Source organism: Panthera tigris, chromosome B2 (genome assembly GCF_018350195.1).
Source record: "Panthera tigris isolate Pti1 chromosome B2, P.tigris_Pti1_mat1.1, whole genome shotgun sequence".
NCBI classification, from domain to species: domain Eukaryota; kingdom Metazoa; phylum Chordata; class Mammalia; order Carnivora; family Felidae; genus Panthera; species Panthera tigris.
In genome coordinates this window covers 79,817,485-79,835,399 of record NC_056664.1, presented here as the reverse complement: position 1 = coordinate 79,835,399, position 17,915 = coordinate 79,817,485, and the positions used below count along the sequence as shown (strand labels likewise).

Sequence of the window (17,915 nt, the reverse complement as noted above, 5' to 3'; positions counted from 1 at the left end):
TCTTTCTCTCTATCTCTGTATATATATCAGAATTCTGCAGAAATAACTCCTCTTTGCTTCTTGTTTACATGTATTTTGCATTAAATGTATACATAAACAAAAATAAGATCACTTTCTCTGTTCACATGTCATGGAAACATGTCATTCCAGCTTATTCTTTTTAAGGTATTCCATTGTTCTAGTTGCTGGAATTTATTTGATCACTTGCTTATTCATAAATGTTGAGGTTCCTTGCCTTTATTTCTTCCTTCCTATAGCAAGCATAACTGCATCAACTACTCTTGCATAAATCTTTGTCTCTTTCTCTTAGTATTTCTGTGGATATGTTACAAGAACTGGAATTTAATCATTGGTTAGAATGTCTGCATAGTTAAAGAGATTCATGGCTATTCTGAGAATGTCTGGGCAGGTGGTTTTTGTTTTTACTTTTTTTTTCTTTCCTGGTTTTTATTTGGATTCCAGTTAGTTAACATTCAGTGTAATATTATATTAGTTTCAGGTGTAGAATTTAGTGCTTCATGACTTGCATATCGCACCCAGTGCTCCTCACAGAAAATGCCCCCCTTCTCCCCACCCCCCTAACCCCTCCAGTAACCTTCAGTTTGTTCTCTAGAATCTGTTTCTTGGTTTAACTCTCTTTTTCATACACACCCCCATCCATGTTCATTTGTTTTGTTCCTTGAATTTCACGTATGAGTGAAATCATATGGTATTTGTCTCTCTCTGACTTATTTCGCTTCGCATAATATTGTCTGGCTCCATCAATATCATTGCAAATGGCAAGATTTCATTCTTTTTTATGGTTGAGTAATATTCCATTGTGTGCATGGGTATGTGTATGTAGGCGTACACACACACACACACACACACACACACACACACACACACACACATCTTTATCCATTCATCAGTCGGTGGACATTTGGGCTCTTTCCAATATTTGGCTATTGTTGATAATGCTGCCATAAACATTAGGGTGTGTTTTTTTACTTTTTTAAACATGCTAGGAGCTCATAAAGAGGGAGGTCGCAAAGTTCTGGATGACCACAGGAGAACTTAGGACTAGAGCACAGTTTTACTTATTCGTATGTTTACAAGAACCGGTTTCTTGTATCTTTGGCACACTAGATGTTAGCAACATTTTTAATTATTACCAATTATTCAATTTAAAAAATACCATTTGAATTTGTAGTCCTGTGATTATTTTTGAGATTAGACATCTTTGCACATGTATATTTTCTTCTCTGAAGTTTTCAGTCATGTTTATTACTTATTTTGTTAAAAAAATTGAGTTTATCGCCATTTTCTTATTGAAGATCTTTTTACATGGTATGTATATTAAACCTTGATCTACCATAAGGTTGGAAATATATTTCTAGTGTTCTCTTGTCTCTCAAGTTTTATAATGTTTTCTCTTCAAATATTGTAGTCCCTTTCTTTTGGCTTTGATGTCATGCTTTAAAAAAAAACGTCTTCATTATCCCTAGAATTAAAAACCATTTTCCCATTATTTTCTTGTGTATTTGTTTTATATTTAAGTTCTCAGTTACATCTCGATATCTTGTTTTGTGAGATGGGTATGCAATTTTTTTTTTTATTCTATACAAATAGCATTTCCAAAAGCAGCATAATAACACCACGTTTGACTAATTCATCCTTTCCACTCTCATTTGAAATGCCACCTTTATCATACTTTAATCCTATAGATGTTCATGGATTTGTTTCAGACTCTTCTATTCCCTTGCTCTGTCAAAATTGATTTTTAAAAAATTATTATTATCTTTAGTAATCTCTATGCCCGACATGGAGCTCGAACTCATGACCCTGAGATTGAGTCGCATGCCCTTCCAACTTAGCCCAGCCAGGTGCCCCTCAAAATTGATTTCTTTATTGTAAAACATTTCTCAAAGCCTTTAGTGATATATCTTATGGATTCTCAAGGGTTGCAGAGTATACAGTGTTTCCCATTTTCTGTGTTTAACCACCTTATCATTTGCTGTGGACAGCAATTACAATGTCCCAGGTAAATAGTCCAGGGAGCACAGGTTTGACAAACTTTGTCCCTGGCTCTTGCAGTTAGTTGTCTTCTAACTCTTTTCCTTGCCTCCAAGTCTCCCTGCAGTATGCCTGTAGCTCTGTTGTAAAAATGGTCTTCCTCATGCCCCGGTTGGAAAGATTTTCTTGCATTACTAAAGTACCCATTGTTCCTCACTCCTTGAGAATGGAGTCTATGTTTCTTTAAAGCCTACTAACACCTGACCCCATTCTATCCTTTGTTTGAGGCTTACCTGGTCCTAGCAACCTGAACCTCCTTTTCTTACTCTCTTTCTTCTCTTGGAAGTGCTCAGTGCTGCTTGTTGAAATCCATTTACTTATCTTCTAAAAGATACATGACTCCTCTCCATCCATCAGGGCCCTGGCAGTCTCAGTAGAGCCATCTTCTCCAAGTGCTGCTTTGAAGTATTGACCAGCAGCTGCAGAGCAAGTCCCTGGGATGTGAGCGGCCTCCCCATCCTGTCCTCCTCACATGTCACCCTGGGAGAGTGGGTTGAGAGAGCCCAGCAGCTCCGGGATATCAGCTTGGTGCTTTGGACCAACATGGCTGTGCCTTCAGTCGCAGAGTTCAGGTATTCTCGCCCCCTGGGTAGACTATAAAGCTCCATCTTTTCTATAGAGTGTGTAGAGAGAACCTCAGTCTGTCTGAACTTCATCTGTAGTGGCTAGTTTTGGTGGGTGAAAGCAAGTGTATTTTTTGGCTGGATCAGCAGATTTTTAGCCCATTACAGGCTATCATAAGCTGGGCAGTGCCTCTGTCACTTTTAATCTTCTTGTGATCAAGAGAGTGGTACTTAGAAAAGCATATAAGATTACTTGAGAAGAGAAATTCACCTCTAAGTATTGGCAGTGCAGTCTGCTGTGTCATCTTCTAAAAGAATGATAGTGTGAGAAAGGAATGCCGTTTGATGTAGTGCAAGCCCTTAAGTGCCTCCTTGTTCCTACAGATACACGGATTCCCAGCTCCAGAGACTTGTGCTGTGCCGGCACTTGGCGGGTTTGGCAGAGCTGCTCCCTGAATCCCGGCGGCAGGAATACATGCAAAACTGTGAGCAGCTGCTGCTCGGGGACAAGCAGACCTTCCAGCATGTGGGCCAGACTCTTGGGGACATGGCCGGGCAGGAGGCCCTGCCCAAAGAGCTGCTATGCCTCTTGCTTACCTCCCTGCGCCACTTGTTTGGGGAAGGGGATGGTAAGCGGGACCTGCCCGAGCCAGCACGGCGTGGGAGCCTGTGGGTGAGCCTTGGCTTGCTCCAGATTCAGACATGGCTTCCGCAGGCCCGCTTTGACCCTGCAGTGAAGAGGGAATACAAGCTCAAGTACGCTAAGGAAGAGGTATGGAGGGATGAGAGTTTGGAGCATGGGCTCCATCCCTGACTGGGTGGACTTGCTTAGTATATTACTCCTTTTATTCCCTTTTGGATGCTCAGAACATCAACGGGGTGATTTTGCATAAGCTGCCCTATGACTTCCCGGGAGTTGTGTTCTAAAGACTACATTTTCCTCTTTGAGAATTCCTCTAAGTAAGCTTAGGCACTTGGAGGGGCCCTTCCTAAGCCTCTGATGTATCTCTCCTGTCCAGACTCCCTCTACCTGAACTAAGTTTTGAATATTTGGACTTGGATAATTTCTTTAGATGTGGTATAGGATTCCTCAGGTTTTGAACTTTTGGTGTTCCTTATCTAAAGTTCAAGGATCAAGTAGATTTAGATTATGTGGTATCCCTTGATATTTGAACTTGTAAGCAAATTCAGGAACTGAATACATAAAGATAGTGATAAGATTTTTCTTCTTCAAAATATGGAAGTAGTATATGAGTTGGTAAAACTGTAAGAGCAGAGTCTCATAAATTCAGTGGTATAAACAAGATAGTTTCCTTCACCTAACAGCTCTGAGATGAAGTGGTCCAGGTTAATGGAACAGAATCCCTTGCTCTTGGATTATTCAGGAGCCCAGGTTCCTTCTATCCAGTTGCTCCACCCTTCCCCAGGGCACTGTCCTCTTGGATGTGGGCACAGCTGAGCACAGCAGACCAGCTTCTTCCCTTTCTATTAGTTACACCAGCTGCAGTGTGAGTGGAAGACCCGAAACCTCTCATCCCAGCTACACACTGGAAGAGACCTGGAAGATGAAGTCATTCTCAGTTACTGTCATCCTCACATCAGGTAACAGCAGAGTTATTGTGCTGATGGTTTATTGACTCTTAAAAAAAAAAATTTTTTTTTTTTTTTGAGGTTGACCTTCACAGTGTAATTGCAGTGTTTGAGGTGATGATACAGATCTCTGAACTACATTGGCGATTAGATGCTAAAGCCATTGTTACTGTCAGGAAAAGTTAATACTCTGAAAGGAAGGGCAGATTCTCATGAGGCCAGGAGGGTTGAAGCCAGAATTTATTCTCAACATGACAGAAGTTAGATGTGATAATGTGCACTGTGTGCGTTTGTTGTCTTAGTAAATATTGTATAATGTAGCAGGTGTGAGCTCCAGTCCTGTCCCTGTCCTTTGGCCTTAGATTTTGAAGAGATCACTTAATGTCTTTAAGCCTAAGAGGTCTGGGGTGCCTGAATGGCTCAGTCAGTTAAGCATCTTACTTCAGCTCAGGTCATGATCTCTCTGTTGGTGGGTTCAAGCCCCGTGTCGGGCTCTGTGCTGACAGCTCAGAGCCTGAAGCCTGCTTTGGATTCTGTATCTCCCTCTCTCTCTGCCCCTCCCCCACTCACACTCTGTCTCTCTGTATGTCTTGAAAATAAATAAATGTTAAAAAAAAAAAAAGCCTAAGAGGTCTGTAAGAGTAGGGTAATACAACTACTTCAGTGAGTAGTAACACCATGTGTGGCATGTGATAAATGCTTTTTCTATATTCTCCATTTACATTATAATTGTCAGTATTTTCTTCATGTTATTCCTTAGAAGCTGATGTGTCTTCATTCTGTTTTCCTAGCTAAGGGCTGAGTCTGACAGAATTTGCATATTGTGATAATTTGCCTTTAGATTACTTCGCCAAAGAATAGATCATCTGGAGAACTTAATCTGCAGCCTGTCGAAGAAGCAGGCCTTCAGACCCCAGGTGCCTGCCTATGAGTCATTGGTGCAGGAAATCCACCACTATGTCACCAGCATTGCCAAGGCCCCTGCTGTTCAGGATCTGCTCACACGGCTCCTGCAGGCTCTCCACATGGATGGGCCTCGGTCTGCCCAGGTGGCCCAAAACCTTCTGAAGGAGGAGGCTTCCTGGCAGCAGTCACACCACCAGTTCAGGAAGCGGTTGGCCGAGGAGTATGCCCTCTATCCAGATTCTGTGGCCCCACTGCAGGCATCCATCTTGCAGTTGCAGCATGGCATGAGGCTGGTGGCATCTGAGGTCTACGCTTCATTCCATGGCAGTGTGGTCTGTGCAGACAGGCTGGGTGCCATGGCCACATCCCTGTTGGCTTTTCCATCAGTGGGCCCCACCTTCCCCACTTACTATGCTCATGCAGACGCCTTATGCTCAGTGAAGTCAGAGGAGGTTCTTCGAGGCCTTGGGAAGTTGATCCTCAAGCGCTCAGGAGGAAAGGAGCTGGAAGGCAAGGGCCAGAGACCTTGTCCTACCCGAGAGCAGCTGCTGATGAATGCCCTCCTTTACCTGCGTTCCCATGTGCTGTGCAAGGGAGAGCTGGACCAGAGGGCCCTGCAGCTCTTCAGGCATGTGTGCCAGGTAAGCCTATTTCTAGGGGGCAGCACTGACCTTCTCCTAAAGGGAGCTGGAGGACACTGGCAGTACCCTGTGTAGATAGAGACCATGTGGTTGGGCAGTGGGATCTGGTGTCTGTTCCTTTCTTTCTCCTATTCAGCTGTTAGTTTTGGGGGTATTTGTCCCTCAATTTTTAAGACATTAGAAAAAATTAGTGATATTAGCTCTTTATCTGTGATACACACTGGAAATATTTTCTCCTATTTTGTTGTCTTTTGATTTTATTTATGGTGAGTTTTGCCATGTAATAGTATCAACCTTTATTAAGAAAATAACTTTTTTTCCCCAACGAAAGCAATTTGTTTTTAATTAATTAATTTATTTATTTTTAATTTTTTTTTTTTAACGTTTATTTATTTTTGAGACAGAGAGAGACAGAGCATGAACGGGGGAGGGGCAGAGAGAGGGGAGACACAGAATCGGAAACAGGCTCCAGGCTCTGAGCCATCAGCCCAGAGCCCGACGCAGGGCTCGAACTCACAGACTGTGAGATCGTGACCTGAGCCGAAGTCGGACACTTAACCGACTGAGCCACCCTGGCGCCCCATCAATTTGTTTTTAATTTATACAATTAAAAGAATAAATATAAACAAAACCCACTAAATTTTACCATTGAAAGCTGTATAAACTGCTAACATATTGGTGCATCCCATTCTAGGCTTGTTTTTTTTTTTAAGTTTATTTTGAGAGAGAGAGAGGATGTGTTTGCTTGTGTGTGAGTGGGGTCTGTTGGGGGAGGGGCAGCAGGGGGGAGCAGAGAAAAAGGGAGAGAGAGAATCCCAAGCAGGCTCCATGCTGTCAGTGCAGAGCCCATCTTGGGGCTTGATCTCATAAACCATGAGATCATGACCTGAGCCAAAATCAAAAGTTGAATGCCACCTGGGTGCCCCTTTAGCAGTAGAACTCTTTTAAAAATAAAAATCTTAGAATAGTTTCCCAATATGTAGTAGATAAAAGAGCTGCTTTAGTTGAGAACAATTCTGTTCCCTCCCTGGTCTCTGAGACTGGTCCTTAAATCACTAGAGTTCTGTAAACCACTACTAAAGTTCATTCTGTTTTATACTTTGCTTTAAAAAACCTAACAGCATTTAGTGATTATTTTCTTCCATAATTATGCTATTCTTCAGCTGCATCATGTTGAACGGCTGCCCAGTTTTCTATTGTATGGATACGCTCGAGGATACTTAAATAATTTCTTATCATCGAACATTTGTTTTGTATGTAGTCTTTTTATTGTCTTGGAAAACACCACCACTACCATAAATTGTCTTATACCTAGGTCTTTGGGTACAAATTCTGGAAAGCAGAATTGCTTAGGTTTTTAACACAAATTATCTTCCTGATTGATGGGTGCTCATTTCCTCAGTTCTCATCAATACTGCATGGTTTCTTTAACTTACAGTTTTTGCCAACTTAAGGATCTAAAATCTTAGAGGTACTAGGGAATTTAAGAAGTGTCTGATCAGGCATAGCCCAGTTTTCCTGATGGTTCGCCTCAACCACCCTGCCCCCAGCCCAGGTTTCCCTTTCCCAAACCCTTGGGCCAGCTGCTTGAGTTGTTAGCCAAGTATAGTCTGAATTACAACCCCCACATTGTCTATGCAGAGCCTGTCCTTAGTACAAAACACTGCTAGCTCCTGACAGGAACTTCCAATGGCATTAGCTCTACTGTAGCGAGTTTTTACACCTGTGAAATTGTAGCACTACAGTAAGGGGGTGCTTTGGAAAATGGGTTGCTGCAGATACACAGTTTGAAAACAAAGTTCATTTGCTCTCTATACCTAAAATGTTTCTTGGATGTTGGCATTTACTTCTTTTTGAACCATAGTACTTTTATTTTCATGAGAAATTAACAGATAGCCAATCTTGGGGCATCTGCGTGGCTCAGTTGGTTGAGTGTCTGACTCTTGATTTCAGCTCAGGTCATGATCCCAGAGTCATGCATCAGGCTCCAAGCTGAGTGTGGAGCCTGCTTGGGATACTCTCCCTCTGCACCCTCTCCCCACTCCCTCACCCCCACCCCCACCCCCGTCTCTCTTAAACAAAACAAAACAAAACAAAACAACAACAGATCACAAGTCTTGCTTTGTTTAAGTACTTCAGCAAAAGCAAATAAATTACTTTCTAATATTGTGGCTTTTCAGGAAATTATCAATGAGTGGGATGAACAGGAACGTATAGCCCAAGAGAAGGCTGAGGAGGAAAACAGCTTGTACAGATACAGGAGCAGGAACTCCAGGACTGCCCTGAGCGAGGAGGAGGAGGAAGAACGGGAGTTCAGAAAGCAGTTCCCACTGCATGAAAAGGTCGGGTGGTGGTAATAGGGTTTGTTTGGGAATGAGTTCCCTTGATGCCACCCGTGTTACCTTTGAATGGTTTTATAATCAGTCTTTTTACTATATCTATATGTAAGTTACTACTTCATTTTCTTGAGTGTTCACACAACATCTTTCCTCCTTCCTTTTTGAGTAGAACTGGATTCTGATTTTTAGAAGTTCAATTGCTCTAATGTTATTGGCAGGATTTTGCAGATATTTTGGTAGAACCAACACTGGAGGAGAAGAAGGGAACTTCAGATGGGCAAGAAGAGGGAGCAGCTTCAGATCCTGGCCTCCTCTCCCAGAGCTCAATGCAGGCTGTGATGCTCATTCATCAGCAGCTGTGCCTCAACTTTGCTCGGTCCCTCTGGTACCAACAGACTTTGCCACCACATGAGACAAAGCATTACCTTGGCCTGTTTCTATCCTGCTATCAAACTGGGGCATCTCTTGTGACACAGTTCTACCCTCTGATGGGTATGACAATTCATTTTTGTTATACTCTTGGGAAACGAGGACAAATAAATGTAATTACTACTTAGGGAACAATTAAAGTCATCACCTCCCTATTTTTTTTGCTAAATTCCTTATCGAGGGAGTTTCCTTAGCTTAAGAGACTCCAGCTACTTCAAAAAACTTGATTTAAAATTCTGCAGTAAGGGATTTTTATCATTTGAATACTTTGGGAGGAAGGGATTTAAAAAACAAGGATATGGACTTAGTTTAAATAGTTTTGTTCTTCAGTATTATTTCTAATTTGCCTGTAATAGCTTTAGTGCTTTTCCCATCATTTATTCCTGGGAGAAACCTGGGAATTCAGAAATCAAGCTTACAGAATATTGTTTGGTTCAGTTTCCTGTATGACCTCATTAGTTACTCCTTGATATTAGGCAGGAAGCTTTAATTTTCATTTCTGTCTACCAAGACAACTATAAAAGCCAGGAATTTGAATCCATCAAACCAGACTCTGTACTCTTTTAATAACAACCAGGCAATGTCTGAGTTCCTCTATATGTCTGAGAAACTTAGCAGATTTTGGTGATACTACTATGATACTAGGGTCCTGCTCCTCTAGGCCTATGTTGCTTTGGGCATGATTGGCACTGTGACATAATCTGCTTCATTAGGTCTAGTAGTTCATTGTTTCTGAGCATGTGTTTGACATCTTTGTAACTTGATGGCTCAACCTACTAAGTGCACTGACTGTACTGATGTTAACTTCACAGGAGCTGAACTGAATGACCAACTCCTGGGCAGCCAACTTTTGGCTTGTACCCTCTCCCATAACACTCTCTTTGGTGAGGCAACCTCAGATCTGATAGTGAAGGCTGATGGGCCCTATGACTTCTACCAGCACCCCAATGTCCCAGAAGCAAGGCATTGTCAACCTGTGCTTCAGGGTTTCTCAGAGGCTGTCAGTCAGCTGCTGCAGGATTGGCCGGAACACCCAGCCCTTGAGCAGGTAGGGCAGCCTGTGAGGAGGGAACACTGAGGGTGTGGTCTCTGCCATCTCCCAGGGCAGTCATGTGCACGTTTCAGTATATAAACAAAGGTTTACAGAATCCCACTTGAGTGAGACACTACTCACTTCAGGATGAACATACCAGTTGTACTGCTGTTACATAAATGATGTTTGGGATTCCGCTAATTTTATTTGTTGGTCAGAGTTTGCTGTCGACATGTTAAAATGCTGCTGTATTATTGCCCTCTTTATTCAGACACATATGCACATTAGCAAAGGCCTGTCTTTTCCAAGATTGGCAGTTTTAACGCAGACCTCACTCTGTGGTCTTCAACCAGTTTTTTAGTAAATCTTAACAGCGGAGAGTGGTTAAGAGTTATTATTTTGGGGGCATCTGGCTGGCTCAGTTGAAAGAGCATGTGACTCTTGATTTCAGGGTCATGAGTTCAAGCCCCACATTGGCTGTAGAGATTACTAAAAAAATAAGTAAATAAACTTTAAAAAAAGAAAAAAAAAAGAGTTTCATATCAAAGTCCATCTTCTTTCCAGAGTAATGCAGCAGATAAAGTGTTTATCTTTGATCCACAGCCCTAGAAAGCCTCTGTGGCTTTCACAGGGGCTTGTGAAGCAGAAACTTTGCATAAAACTTTCATCAGGCCTCTTTTCAGTGGCCTGTGACTTGGAGTGATTGTATTCCCACAGAGATGCCTAGATCTTTTCTTCGTTTTCTTTTTTTTTCCTGCAGCTGCTGGTTGTAATAGACAGAATTCGTAGTTTCCCACTTTCCAGTCCTATCTCAAAGTTGCTGAATGGCTTAGAGATCCTTCTAGCAAAGGCACAGGTAAGATAATTCTCTCTCTCTCTTCCTCATTTTAGTTTGTAATCAATTGAAAAAAATGATCTTGGGGCAACATTATTGCCAGAGGGACAGAAAGCTATAGTTTGGGTTGGTGAAGAATAAGCCTCTTTGTTTTTCTGGCATGGGGTCAGATCATTACAGGTGAAGCCATTATCTTAGGGGGCACGTGAGGGGCCTGTGTCACCTGTTTTCAAGGGTAGGACGCAGTATCCACTGGTACTGCAGTCTCCCTCTTCCAGGACTCCCAGGTGGGCCTCCAGACCAGCTACGTGCCTGCACGTCCCATCCCCTCAGTCCTTTCACGGCCTCTGAACTATCTGGTGCTTCCCTGACGATCACGTTAGGGCTCTGCACTTTGGAGGGGTCACGTGTCTAGCAATAGGCATTCACACTCAGGTTCCTAAATCCTTTACTTTTTGCCTGCCTCTAAACTCAGCTCTGCTTGATTCTGTCAGGTGACTAGAAACAACTTGAAGCTAGATATGTTGGATGTACACTCATTGCTATTGATAAATCAGCATAAGAGTTATTTAAGAGCCCAGCAGTAAATTTTATCTTTGTGTTTTAGGATTGGGAGGAGAATGCAAGTCGAGCTCTGTCTCTGCGGAAACATCTCGATTTAGTCAGTCAGACGATCATTCGTTGGCGTAAACTGGAACTGAAGTAAGTGATAATCTGTCACTTCCCTTCCCCTCCTGAACTTGTGCTGTAGGGACGTTCATCTTTTGATAGTTTGCTTCTGCAGGGTTTCTGTAGTAAGAGAATGTACTTTTCAGTTATTAATCACAGAGTTAAATAGCAGGGCATTAGGGGTGCCTGGCTGGCCCAGTCAGTAGAGCATCTGACTCTTGATCTCAGGGCCGTGAGTTCAAGCCCCACATTGGGCATGGAGCCTACTTAAAAAACAAATAGAGCATTTAAAATGACCTCAGTAGAGGGACACCTGGGTGGCTCAGTCAGTTAAGCATCCAACCTCAGCTCAGGTCATGATCTCACAGCTCGTGGGTTCGAGCCCCACATCAGGCTCTGTGCTGACAGCTCATATCCTGGAGCCTGCTTTGGATTCTGTCTCTGTCTCCCCCTGTCCCACTTGCTCTCTGTCTCCCTCTCTCAAAAATAAAATTAAAAAAATAAGATAACCTCAGTAGAGACAATGGCATACATTCCGGAGGCGACAAACTAGGTAGCTTCTCCATCTCCACTTGGAAGGAGAGAATAGTGAATGTTTAGCTTTTGCTTCTGTGGTTTCAGATCTTTCAAATGGGTTTCCTTAAATGCCTGCTTGGCTTCTTCTCTCATGTTTCAGCTGCTGGTCTATGAGTTTGGATAATACCATGAAGCGCCATACTGAGAAATCCACCAAGCACTGGTTCTCCATCTACCAGATGCTTGAGAAGCACATGCAGGAACAAACAGAGGAGCAGGAAGGTAACAACTGTCCATAAATTCCCTGCATATTTAGAAGTTGCAGGCTAATTGTAGAGTGCTGCAGATGTGGGATTTACCTGTTCCCTTGTCTCCTCGCACCACTCCTTTTACATGGGATGCATCATTTGACTTCATGGTATTTCTGAGAGGTTTACGTGATTTGTTCAGAGTCTAGAGAGCTGGTCATAAGGTTTCCTTATGCTCTATATCCAAGAGACAGGCAAAAATGAAGATTTTTTTTCTTGGGTACTAGTTGACCTGCTTGAGTTAAAAGTGTTTCATTTCATACTTAAAACAAGCACCTTATAATTCAGTTTCATAATCTGTTTTGAGTGCGTTTAACACATACCCTGAGTGAGCTGTTTTTATATCAGCTGGGAATTTACCTATGCCTCAGAGTTTCACTTTAATTTTTTTTTTTTCAACGTTTTTTTAATTTATTTTTGGACAGAGAGAGACAGAGCATGAACGGGGGAGGGGCAGAGAGAGAGGGAGACACAGAATCGGAAACAGGCTCCAGGCTCCGAGCCATCAGCCCAGAGCCTGACGCAGGGCTCGAACTCACGGACCGCGAGATCGTGACCTGGCTGAAGTCGGACGCTTAACCGACTGCGCCACCCAGGCGCCCCTCAGAGTTTCACTTTAATTATGGTCTCTCTTTTCCTGCCGTGCCCCAGTATGTCCCATAGTAGATTGCATGCATGTTACAAATATGAAGTGATGGTTGCAGGTGCATATGTTTTCTTCTTTGAATCTTTAAAGATGATAAGCAGATGACCCTGATGTTGCTGGTCAGCACATTACAAGCATTTATTGAGGGATCCTCACTGGGAGAATTCCACGTACGGCTTCAGATGTTACTGGTTTTCCATTGTCATGTCTTGTTGATGCCTCAAGTTGAAGGAAAGGGTAAGGAGGGGTGTGTGTGTGTTTTTCTTTACTCTTACACTGTAATGTTTAAATGGGTTAGGCTTTGAATTCTTCACAAGATAGGCATCTTATTGCATACCAGGTTTTAAATGTTACGCTTTCAGTCATCTCTTACTTTGAAGTGATTCACATTAGATACAGAGAACAACATTAAAGTACAAAGTGGTTATAAATGAAGCCCAAACTAATGAACTCTGCCAGAGGTAAATTGCCAAATGCAGATCTTGGGAACTGGCATGTTGAGGCTGCACATCTTTCTGTATCGACAGTGTAGGTGTCCTGCTAAGCTTCTGCTTGATCCAGGCCATAATTAGATTCTTTGATCTAGCAAGCTCTCTACTACATATCAAGTAACTGCACAGGAAACACTGTCAATTACTGTCCCTGACCACAGGTATTTGGATGAAAATGTAACTAGGACTATAGATTGTATGTGAATGAGCAGTCAGGCTGAACCTCTTAATAGGCCATCTTTTAAAACAGGTTTAGTTTCTGCTGACTTTACAATAAGATTCTGAGAAAGGGTTTGACATTGTGTTTAGTGGAACATTGAGTACATCACCTTTAAGAGCAACAAAATTCAGTATAAGCTGTAATGAAAAAATGGGGTAGAGGTGACAGGCTGCCTGCATCTCAGGGAATTGCTAGACTCAGACTCCCTGATAAGCTGTTAAATAACATGCCTGTGAAATGTTGTGCTGTCATCTCATGGCCTGAAGAGTAAAGAGGAAGGAGCGTCTCTAAAATGTGAAGCCCACAGGTGGAGCCAGTAGCACATGCAGCAAGTGTGGTGTTTTTGTTTCCTTTTCATTTCTTCCAGATTCACTTTGCAGTGTTCTGTGGAATTTGTACCATTATTACAAGCAATTCTTTGACCGGGTCCAAGCCAAAATTGTGGAACTTCGTTCCCCCCTAGAAAAAGAACTTAAAGTAAGATGAACAGCTTTGTAATGATTACTCTTGGGAGAACAAAATCAGCAAATTCTGTTTAGTTCTTTTCTTTTATCCATTTAACTATGAAGCAGGGGGCTCTGGGGAATGGAGGAGAGCATTGCAACTGCCAAGTAGAATGGCAAGATTTATTCTGTGGCATTGGCTCCATTGCTGACCTGTCCCAAGTGTGTGACGGGTTAGTGGAGTGGCCCATCAAAGGCTTCTCAAGAAGATTGCCACAAACTCCGTTAGTGTTCACTCCCCCGCTCTTGCCCTGGCTGATTTTCCACCTCAGAGGAGCGCCATCTAGTGTTGTGTGCCAGCAAGGTGCCCTGGGGGAAAGGAGGGTCCTATCTTTTGATAATTCAGTGGTTGTGGAGGCAGCCCTGGTACAAGCTGAACACATATCAGGTGACATGTTGATCATAGGAGCACTCTCTTTTCATTGCTTTGTGACAAACACCTGGATTCCCATTTTAGACTTGTTTTACTTGTTCACTGGTATACAGTCCTGTATGTGGGATGGAGTGGGCTCTGGTCTTCGGTAAACAGGTGATTTAGAAAGAAACAAAATGCTACCATTCCTTGTTCTTCATATATCTTTATAAAACCGTTCCTTGTTCTTCATTTATCTTACAGGAATTTGTAAAGATATCCAAGTGGAATGATGTCAGCTTCTGGTCCATTAAACAATCTGTGGAAAAGACACACAGGTAATTTATCTTTTAAAAATTCAGAGTGACTAAAGGTGAGAATTTTTGTATGCTAGGTAGCAAGACTAAATTAAATTGTTCAAGTGGCCTTAGTGCTGCTTTGAACTCCTTATGAAGCACTAGATTGTTTGGGTGTGGCTTTTCGACAGCACCCCCTACCACCTGAAGCAAAGTCTGCCTACAAAAAGAATTGGTGTGCCTCGAGACAAAGCAGCCTAAGCACTTCTGCTACATACTAGCTGTCTTCCCTTGAGGGAAGTCATGGCCCCATTCCTGGCTTCAGTTTTTACTTCTAGAAAAAGGAGATGACAATACCTGCCTTACTTTTCCTTAAAAAATAAACAGGATGATTATGAGTATGTAAGGGGTTCATGCGTACAGACGATAAGGTTATTAAGTTATATGTGTGTGCGTTATGCCATTTTACATTTCCTCACTTTCCATCCATCTTTTCCTCTTCATCTGTCATTACATGGGGCCAGGACCCTCTTTAAATTCATGAAGAAATTTGAAGCTGTCCTGAGTGAACCCTGCCGGTCATCCTTGGTGGAGAGTGACAAGGAGGAACAGCCTGACTTTTTGTCACAGCCAGCAGCCACCAGCGAGGCATCCCCCATTCAGAGTCTGAACATGGCACTGAGGGAGACCCTGTTGGCCCAGCCAGTAGCTGCACAGGTATACCTTACGAGATGGTGTTTGCTTATTCTTGGGCCAGTCTAGTGAGGTCTGTGCTTTATGTGGAAGAATGTCCCTAGAACTGGGCAAGGCAATTCCTTTGAAATCTTGCTCTTTGGACAAATATAGCACTTATATGTATGTCTGACACTGCTACCTAATAAGGCAAAAGGCATCAGTCCTAGTGCTGAAAGTTTAATGTTCGCCTACGGGAAATACGCACTTTCTGTGCTTACCTGTGAAGCAGGTAGATTTCATCTTCCTGTGATGGAAGACTTAAAGCATCAGTTGAGGAATATGCCATTGAAGCTGCCTTTGGGCTACCACATGATGAAGCTGCTGTATAGGGAGTGAATGTTTGCAGTGATAGGTTGATTTTAGTGTTTGCTGATGACCATGGTATAAATTCTCTCATCATGACCAACTTCAAGCACCAACAGTTAAGAGCTGGCTTGCAAAATTCCAGAAAATGTAACAGTTATGGAGACTTTGGGTGAGCAGGTCTGTTACAGAATGAGTGGTCCCACATTATATCCTTAGATGTAAAGAGCTTTGGGATCAGAGAGCACACCTCAGGACAGTAATAGCCTTTGCCTTCCTACTGTACTTACCGTCGTGGGTCCATAGAGTAAGCAGTGGAAGTCCTCAAGCTATTTTTAGTATTTCCCAAGTACAGAAAGTGTAATAGAAATTGAGCATGTAGCCATGCTGTGGTTCTACAAATACGGTGTGGGCTCCAAGTTCATTTTCTTTTGATTATATTCATCAGCTCACTGATTTCTGTCATGCTGACCAAAATTTTTGATTTGCTGTTGATGACAGCATAGGAATTTCAGAGATTCTTCGGTGGGGGGGGGCGGGGGAGGGGATGAAAATATGCCCCGGTGGACGAAAGTTTTTCCCATTAGCCAGTATCTGGGTTCCTCATAATTGAATTGAAGAAAGTGGAGGGTGGAAGAGGTGGTGGTAGAAGTACGACTTGTGTGTCCAAGACAGGCAGTGCAGCACAGCACCATAAAGGCAGCAGTTCTAGTACATTCCAAAGTCTAGAATGGTCGCTAGCACAGGTGGTATTGCCGCAGGTGAGACGGGGTGCTTCTAAGTGATCTCACGTGGAGCAGCAGTAGGGTTCTCTAAATATCCAGGACACATCTTAATTTTGGTGATGCTGCTTTTGTTCTTGTGAGACCTCAGAGCTGGGGAGGAGAGGATTTAATACTTACTGAGCTGAGTGTGTGTAGAGGGGTATGGCATTTAAATTTAGCACCAGTGCAGGTGAGTGCTGTTACTGTTCTTGGCAGTGAGGCTAACCTGTGCTCTGTCTCACAGGCTGTGATTCCAGAACAGTGTCAGGGTGCTTCTTTCCCCTTGGAGGGAGAGCTGCTGTGTCGCTTGCCAAAGCTCATGAAACGAATGAGGAAGGTGTGCCTGACGCTCATGAAGGAAAGCCGTCTGCCTTACCTAGTGGAGGGACTTGATCACTTCACTGGTGAGTGCCAGCAGCCAGGGGCAAAGTGTGGGGTTTGCTCTGTTTTCTCTAGTGCCCCCAAGAGCGTGGGAATTTGCTGCCTATGTCCTTTTTTTGACGTCATCAGTAGTGTTGAGCGGTTAATTGAATAAACAAGTGGGCTAAAAAACAGAGCCCAGTCGCAGGAGCCAGCAGAGACCACACAAGCTGTTATAATTTTCACCTTGTCCATCTTGTCCATAGCTAATGCTATGTTATGCCATTTTCTGCAGTAGCCTTGTCTATATCAGCTCTCTTTGGTTGGGGGCATGAATAAAGAGGTACAGAGACAAGTTTCTCAGAGTCTGTAAGCTGTTCCTACCTCTCCAAATATTGTCTCCCTTGAGTTAAAGGAGAAGGAAGATTCACTCACTGTCCTTTTCTTGCTTTCTTCACTGTGGAGAGATGTAGCAGTTTCATCTGCTGGTCGTCCTTGCACAGGGAAGTTGAGAGCCGAGATTTGCTCTGTAGTATAACAGCCGTGGCTGGGGAAGGGATTCCAGAACTTAATAGATTGAGGTCTTGTCATCCTCCAGCACTGTCTGCACCCCTAATCACCCCCCATGAGTATGGTGTCAGAGTGAAACTGGTCCTTCTTCAGTGAGGCTACAATGTGATCTCAGGGAGCTCTTTATTTTTAAAACTTGTTAGGGGGTGCCTGGGTGGTTCAGTTGGTTAAGCATCTGACTCTTGATTTCAGCTCAGGTTATGATTTCACAGTGTGTGGGATTGAGCCCCAAGCTAGGCTCTGAGCTGACAGTGTGGAGCCTGCTTAGGATTCTCTCTCACCCCCTCTTTTTGCCTCTCCCCTGCTTGTGCACATATGAATGTGTGCACTCCATATCTCTTTCTCTCTCTCCCTCTCTGTCTCAAAAAAATAAACATTAAAAAAAAAAACTTGTTAGAACAATAGCCTGTTATATATATCCATTGCTGAAGATGATCTGCCTGCCTGATCCTGATGATCGAAATGAATGGGATACAGGTCCCATGTGCATCTTCTGGAAAGGGTACCCACTCTGTGATGCAAAGAATTCTCTGACTTTCCTACAATGTCTGTATAATGGTGTCCACTACACTTGCTTTCTTCTGGAAGACTAGAATGTCCGTGTTAGTTTGTTAGAGCTACCTTAAAGTATCACATATAGGGTGGCTTAAACAAGAAAAGTTAGTTTTCTAAACAGTTCTGGAAGTTAAACATATGAAATCAAAGTATTTGCAGGTTTGGTTTCTTCTGAGGTCTGTCCCCTTGGCTGCTCTGTTTCCCCTCTGTGTTTTCACATGTTCTCCCATGTCCTA

General features: G+C 43.0%; 1 protein-coding gene across 1 annotated transcript in view; it reads left to right on the top strand.

The window, feature by feature from the left end:
• MDN1 (midasin AAA ATPase 1) overlaps positions 1–17,915 on the top strand; it is a 173,180-nt gene that overhangs the window by 119,699 nt on the left and 35,566 nt on the right. Inside the window, exons 60-74 of the mRNA XM_042986808.1 lie at positions 2,413–2,627; positions 3,003–3,390; positions 4,111–4,220; positions 5,050–5,755; positions 7,936–8,097; positions 8,313–8,586; positions 9,336–9,571; positions 10,317–10,412; positions 10,999–11,093; positions 11,737–11,858; positions 12,621–12,767; positions 13,609–13,718; positions 14,361–14,434; positions 14,917–15,109; positions 16,439–16,598. Coding sequence (XP_042842742.1) covers positions 2,413–2,627; positions 3,003–3,390; positions 4,111–4,220; positions 5,050–5,755; positions 7,936–8,097; positions 8,313–8,586; positions 9,336–9,571; positions 10,317–10,412; positions 10,999–11,093; positions 11,737–11,858; positions 12,621–12,767; positions 13,609–13,718; positions 14,361–14,434; positions 14,917–15,109; positions 16,439–16,598 — 3,088 coding nt within the window. The remainder of the gene's footprint in view (positions 1–2,412; positions 2,628–3,002; positions 3,391–4,110; positions 4,221–5,049; positions 5,756–7,935; positions 8,098–8,312; positions 8,587–9,335; positions 9,572–10,316; positions 10,413–10,998; positions 11,094–11,736; positions 11,859–12,620; positions 12,768–13,608; positions 13,719–14,360; positions 14,435–14,916; positions 15,110–16,438; positions 16,599–17,915) is intronic.